The following is a 7,120-nucleotide window of genomic DNA, read 5'->3' as shown; positions in this document are numbered from 1 at the left end:
CGGGGATCAGAGGTCAGCCATCGGGCGGGGGCTGTACCAGGAGCAGAGGTCTGCCGCAGAGGTCAGCCATGAGGATTGGGGACTGGGGGACCCTGCACCAAGAGCAGAGGTCAACCACAGGGGGTGGGGACTGGGGGACACTATACTAAGAGCAGAGGTTGTCCATGAAAGGTGAAGACTTGGGACTCTGCAGCAGGAGCAGAGGTCAGCCATGGGGGGTGGGGCTGGAGGACACACAGGTTAGTCACGAGGGACAGGGGTTTCCAAAAATCTGACTTGACTTTTGTCAGGATGGTTGGAATTTATTGTTCTTTATATTCTGTGTGCTTAAAGTCTAGCAGCAAAGCCTGCCCCCTTGGGTGGGCTCTGACCCATGGCCACTCTCCACTGCGTTCTGAGGCATAATCTTAACAGGAGGTGACTGCCTGCCTTTCTCCTGCCGAGTGGGTGGTGAGGCTTGATGTCATTTGATGACAGGCCTTGCGGTCAGCTGCCCTGACCACATACTGTGTCACCAGGGTCCTAAAGAGCGAGGTCAATTTTTACTTCCGCGTTCCAAGTTCATGCTGAACTCTTCTCGCGGCCAGCCCCCCAGCTAGCAGGCCCTTCCCTGTCCTGGTCGGGCAGAAGGCTGCGCACAGGGAGCTGGCCTGGGTGTGAACGGAAAGCTTTGCAGGTGGGCTCACCTGTCACTATGGGAAAAGGATCATATGATCTGTGTCTATAAAGATGCAAAGTGAAAACCACCGCTGGCTGCCATCAAGTTGGCTATGGCTTGAGCATCCCTGCAGGACAGTGTGGGACTCCCAGGTTACCACACCTGTCACCTCCACAGTCACAGACTGTGCCTGCATCTGGGGGGCCTGCAGGTGGGGGCCCTGGAGCTGTGGGGCCTGTAGCTGTGGGGCTTGCAGCTGTGGGGCCTGGGGGTGGGGGGCCTGGAACTGTGGGGCTGTTGCTGTCTGTTTTGTGGGGTCCTGATGGGTTACAATCAACTTGATGGCCTTGGGTTTTTCTTGACGGGGACCTGGGCTATTGCACTTTTTTTGCTGTAACTAATGGCTCACACCCTTGGGTCATGTTGCTAGGAGAGACTTGGAGAGGGACGTTGTGCTTGGAAAAGTGGAGGGGTCAGAGAGAGAGGAAGACTCTCAATGCGATGGGTTGCACGCTGACTGCAGCCAGTGCTCAAGTATCTCAGGGTGCTGACGATAGCGTAGGCAGGGCGGGCTCAGGTGGCTTGTTCAGAGGTCACTAGGAGTTGTCCTCAACGGCACCTAACAACGGCGTGGTAAGGGGCACTGGTAGTGCAGTGATTCCGTGCTCGATGGCTAGGTGAAAGGTCAGCGGTTTGAACCCCCTGGCTGCTCCTTGGGAGAGACTGCTTGTGAGGTGACGATGACCTTGTACACCTGCAGGCAGGTGTGCTCTGTCCTGGGTCACTGCGAGCCAGGACCCACCTGACACGGGGTTTTCCCCTTCCCTGTGTGGGCTGAATCCCGGAGGAGGGCCTGAGGGGGGAGGCACTGAGCGCCTGGCTTGTCCCGCAGCGTCACCGACAGCGCCGTGGAGCCCTTGAAGGCCGAGCTGGCCGAGCTGGAGCAGCTGATTAAGGACCAGCAGGACAAGATCTGTGCGGTGAAGGCCACCATCCTGAGGAACGAGGAGAAGATCCAGAAGATGCTGGTCGGCGTTACCCTGAGCGCGCGGCGCTGAGGACCCGGCTCCCGAGCAATAAAGGACCTGGGAAACCGTGGCGGCTGCGTCTCGCTTTGCTCCGCGGATGGTGTGTTTACAGCCTTGTCAGCCGCTGGCGTCCGGAGGGTGAGGGCTGCGTGCCGCCTGCTGGGGGCCGCGCGGGCACAGGCTGGTCTGGACCTGGCACGTGCCCAAGGAGCCTTGGTGTCTGGTTCTGTACCAGAACTCTCCAGCACGTAAGTGAGGCCCACACCTGGGACGTAGGCCCCTGACCCTCTCCCAGGCCTCCACAGGGGCACAGTCATGTAGGGAGGGAGGACCCCTTCCATGCAGGTGTTTTAGACAGAGAATGAGGCCAGCGCACCAGCCTCCCTGGACATTTCCCAGGTTGTTCCCCCCCTTGTGCCCTGCACACAATACTCTCCTTGGGCCTGTCAGCTCCTGTTGGAGTGACTGGCCTTTAAAGTTCACATATTTGCAAGGATTCCTTCGGAACACCTTCCTCCAGGACGTGTGGACGTGCATCATCACAGGCCAAACTCCTGACCTTTGACGCTTTTCTCTGGCCCCCCAAGCCCTGGTACAGGCTCCTAGGGCCCCTTGAATGAGTGTCCTGTCCCTGAGGGAGCAGGCCTTGTCCTGCCTGCATGGCCCCCCACTCCCTGCACAGGAGCCCTGCAGCCCGGTGAAGCAGCGGGGAGGCACCGACATCGGCCTTTTTTTTTTTTTTTTTTTAACATCGGCCTTTTTAAATCTGTTGTTATCATTGTTTGGGGGAAGTGTTTTTAAGCAAAGTTTCTGTTGTTTTTAAAACATGGTTTATATTGTTCTTCATTTACACATGTGGTTGTAAATAATTGTAAAGGTCTAAGTTATTGTCTGAGGATGTCTCTGTATTTGGAGACAGACTTCATGTTTCAGTCCTGACAACATTCTCCAGAGGTGTGATTTAGGATGCAAACCCCGGAGGGCTACCGGGGCAGGGCTGCATGCCATCATGATGAGCCCTGCTCGGGAGGGGGGCTATGGGCACCTGGGCAGCTCCTGCCTGGGCAGGGGCCAGTGGGTCACTGGGGTGAGCCCTGCCTGGGGTAGGGGCTGTGGGTCACTAGGGTGAGCCCTGACTGGGGAGGGGGCTGCATGTCACCGGGGTGAGCCCTGCCTTGGGTGGGGGGTGTGGGTCACTAGGGTGAGCCCTGCTGGTGAGGGGGCTGCATGTCACCGGGGTGAGCTCTGCCTGGGTGGGGGTTTGCGTGTCTGTGGGTTCGTGCTGTCTCCCACACACGCCCTTGGCTGAGCTCTAAGATGATTTTCTGATCCGAGGAAGCTCATGAATAGCACATGAACACCTGCTACTTGGAGACCCTGGCCTGGCCCTTTCTAAACCGTGGCACCACCGAGTCACCGCCTTGTAACACACGACCCCGGTGGGAGAGTGGGGAGAGGCACCTGGGCCCGCCTCTGCGTGTCCACGCTCCTCTGACCAGCCCTCATCCTCTGTCAAGATACCTGCCTTTTGTGACTTTGCACCAATAGGATTTTTGTGTAGCAGAAAGTCGCACTCATTGTAAGCGAGTGACATTTTTGTATGAGGTAGTCTATCAAATTGTATCATAAGATTTATTTTTCTTTTATACATAAATCATTAAAAGCAATCGCCTATTTTTCTCTCTAAGCATTGGATTGTGCAGTCATTTCACAGCTGCGGAGGGAGCTTGCCAAGCGTCTGTGTGCTTTTCCTGTGTGTGCACGTTGTCAGTCTGGCGGGGCAGTGGAGGGGACGGGACTTTGTGGCCCCTCCTGCAGTTCTTACCTCTTCTCCGTGTGAAGTGAAGTTTCCTGGGGCAGGTGAGCCCTGTTCAGGGCCCTGGTGGTGCAGTGATGGAGTGTGGAACCCCTCGGTGCTCCTGGAGGATGATGACCTTGGAGACCCGTGGGGACGTTGACCTTGGAGACCCGTGGGGACGTTGACCTTGGAGACCCATGGGGACGTTGACCTTGGTGGGGACGTTGACCTTGGAGACCCATGGGGCCGGCCCACTCTGTCCTGCAGGGTCGCTGTGCATCAGGCCTGAGCTGGGCACTGCCGGGGTGTTTGCTTTTATCTTTGCAGAGATTATCAGATAATTCATGGTATCTGTAGGCAGTTGTGACTGTATTCACAAATTGCGTCCTGATTTAATCTGACAAAGTACACACGGCGGTTATTCAGTGCTTCCCTCGATGTGACTCATGGGTTTTCATGGAGCATGGGAGTCCTACTAGCGAAACTGGAATGGAAATTTGAGTTGATACCAACTATATTCAGAGGAGTACGTGAGCCTTCAGAAAGGTAGCTCAGGAATCCAACTCAAGCCTTCTGCTCTCACCCATCCTTTCCTTTTCAGTAAGCACCGTTAAAAAGAATGACTGGTTGCCGGGGAGCGATGGTGCTGTGTCACAAGGGCCAGCTTTGGGATGGTGGTGGGCAGAGGCCCCTGAGTGTGCCAGGCTCCTGAGCTGGGGGGTCTTGGTCCGTGGAGGGAGAGATGAAGCAACTTGGTGTCAGACAGTAGCAGATGCAGGGGGCCGGCTTGCAGGAGCCCCCACAGGAACGAGTCCACGTGGCCCACCACATCCACCCACAGGCGCCTGCTCCCCGGACCCCGCTGCTCAGCCAGGTCATGGAGCCTCTACCTGCCACTGCTCCTCAAGACACCGCCGGGGTGCAGAGGCCATGGTGACAGCACAGGCACCTTAAATACCTGGCCCAGCCAGCTGTGGGGGGGCCCTGTCCAGGCCAGCCTCGCAGGTACCCCAACAGGCCGCATCCCTTGGTGGTTTGGCTTCCAGAGCATGGAAGCCACGTTTTCACTCTGGTTTAGGCTGTGTACTGTTGTTGGTCAGTGCCATGGAGACGGCTGGGATTCAGAGCGCCCCCGTGTCAGCAGAACGCACCCCGCCTGGTCCCCAGCCACATTCATGATCTCTGCTGTCCTCAGCCCGCTGGCCACAGCCACAGTGCCAGCCCATCTTATGGAGGGCTTCCTCGTGTCACCAGTCCTGCCCTCAACTCACCATGCTGTCCTCCTCCAGCCTGATAACAGGCCCAAAGCGAGACCAGGTCTTCACCCTCACTTCTCATGGGGAGGGGCCCTCTGGCTGTGCTGACGGCAGCAAGCACAGTACAACCTGAGATTCTGCAGGATTGACCCAGAAAACAGGTACCAAGTGAGTACACGCCGTCGCAGAAGCCTCTCCTTCGACGTGTGAACAGTGGTGTGTGCAGGGTGGCACGGTGAGGGTTGCCGGAGCGCTGTCACCGCGGACGGACGCTGATTCCCCTCCTCACAGTCCTCTGCCGCTAGCTGTGCACACGGGGAGTGATTGATGGTGTCACGTGTCCACAGCCTGGCCTGCGCCGGTCACCACCGCCCGAACATCTCACACGCCCTGTGTGCTGTTACTGGCCTGTCCCTGAGGAGCGATGTTTTGTTTCTGATTCAGGAAGAGAGAATGAAGTTGGCTTTCCAAAGTGGAGAACCCGTTGTCACGCCTTGTCATCAGCTCCTTTCACGGGGTGTGGGGGAGGGGGAGACTGCTGCACGAGGGCTGTGTCTGTTGACGAGGACAGGCTGGAGGTAGTGTGGTCGCAGGTGCCGTGGTGTGGTCAGGTGCCAAGCCGCTGACAGGTGCCCAGCGTCCAGCGCAGTGCTGTCCGCCTGTCGTTTGGCTGCACACAGGTGTCAAGGACCTTGAGCCCCACACAGTTGTGTGTCCCCACTGTCACCTCCCAGTTAACTCCCCACAAAGCCATGTGTCCCCCACCATCACCTCCAGGTCAGGCCCCGTGGGGACATGGTCCCTCACTTACTTTTCTGCCATCAGCATTTCTGTGTCAGCATCTCATGCGGCTGTGTGAGCTCTCTGGGACCACAGCCATGCGCTCAGCACCTGATGGACATGTGTCCTGTCACCACTGTCCACTCTGCATCTCTTACCGACCTGTCCCCTGCTGTCACCAATGGCAGGCAGGCCAGTACTAGGGACGTTTCCTGGACACAGCACTTTAAGCCTTTGCTGGGCTGTACCTATGGTGACGGTTTCATTCATCCCCACCCTGCCTGCAGGACGTTGTCGGATGTCCGTCACCAAGCAGTGGCATCCTTGGACATGGCCATTGCAGCTAGGCCTCTTGTCACGCTGTGGCCCATCCCTAAGTGTCCTTGTCTGGGTGACCACGATGTTGCGCTGTCCTGAGAAGTGCCAGGAGCGGGGCATGTGGCTTGGGACCTGGCTGTGGGAGGCGGGAGAGGCTTGTTGGAAGGACGGACGGACATGATACCACGTCAGCACGTAGTGGCCAGCCGGTGGAAAGATTTGGGGTGATCAGCAGTGTGGGACTGGGAACCCTGAATCTTTGCAGGATGTTTTTTAATTACTTAGCAAAATTCAAAATGGGAAAAATGCCCCCAAACCAAGCGCTGCTGTTAGTGGGTTCTGACTCATGGGTCCTTGAGCCGCTTCCCAGGCTGAAAATGAGTCTTCAAATGAGCAGTGCACCTGTCCTTGTCCCCAGGGCAGCTGACGGGTTCCGTGTGCAGCCTTATATTTAACTCACTGCGCCACCAAAGCTCCTTAAAATAGGGAAGAAACACAGAGAACTGGATGGGAGAGAATGTGACAGGACCACCCCCTCAGATGAGACAGCTGTGGTGGGAAGGGGCTTGCTACCCTCAGGGACAGACCTGGGACACGTGGGGATGAGACTGGCTCTGTGTGAAGATGACGTTTCTGACCTGCTGGAATGGTCTCAAGATGGTAGGTGGTGAGCCCCCCATCACAGAGGCTTCACTCAGGTCCTGCTTCCGTCTCCAGATGGCGTTCTCTGCGTGCGTGTGTGCGCGTGCGCACACGTGTGCAGAACACAAGGACACCAGCTTCTGTTGTCTGTCAGTCTGATCGCATCACCAGAGACCCTGATCCTCAAACCAGCTATGTGCACGGTAAAGGTGCAGGATGTTGGTGTACCTTCTTGGGGACACGAGCGCCATACAGGCACCCACTTTGCAGAGTGTGGGGGTTGAGGACACTGAGTGCAGTGGACGAGGTCCTGGCCACCCCCACCTGACCCCAGTGTCCTGGAGCTGAGACCATGGTCCTGTCTGCCCACTGAGGCTCCTGAGTTAGAGTGCTGAGGGGTGGGCTGGCCCCCCAGCTGGGCACAGCGCCAGGGCCACAGGACCCAGGGGCTCCCAAAGTATTTTACTCTCATAATCAGGAGGGAAGAATGAACTTTTAGGTCAAAGAAAACACTTTAATATGCAATATTAATATATTTAATATCCTTCTATCCATAACATTGTAAAACAAACTTTTAAATATTTTTTTATGGGGAAAGGGCTGAGTGGGCCCATGGCCCTGGTGCCCACGAGGCTTGTAG

At 56.8% G+C, this 7,120-nt stretch overlaps 1 protein-coding gene across 1 annotated transcript in view; it reads left to right on the top strand.

The window, feature by feature from the left end:
- The window catches only part of TRAF3IP1 (TNF receptor-associated factor 3 interacting protein 1), a 54,138-nt gene extending 52,422 nt beyond the window's left edge, over nucleotides 1-1,716 (top strand). The window contains exon 18 of the mRNA XM_006893507.1: nucleotides 1,549-1,716. Coding sequence (XP_006893569.1) covers nucleotides 1,549-1,716 — 168 coding nt within the window. The remainder of the gene's footprint in view (nucleotides 1-1,548) is intronic.
- Nucleotides 1,717-7,120: the final 5,404 nt, after the last annotated feature.

The sequence above is a fragment of the Elephantulus edwardii genome, unplaced genomic scaffold (genome assembly GCF_000299155.1).
Source record: "Elephantulus edwardii isolate Elephantulus edwardi_28Jun2011 unplaced genomic scaffold, EleEdw1.0 scaffold00127, whole genome shotgun sequence".
Classification (NCBI taxonomy): domain Eukaryota; kingdom Metazoa; phylum Chordata; class Mammalia; order Macroscelidea; family Macroscelididae; genus Elephantulus; species Elephantulus edwardii.
This window is presented reverse-complemented; position numbering and strand designations above follow the sequence as displayed.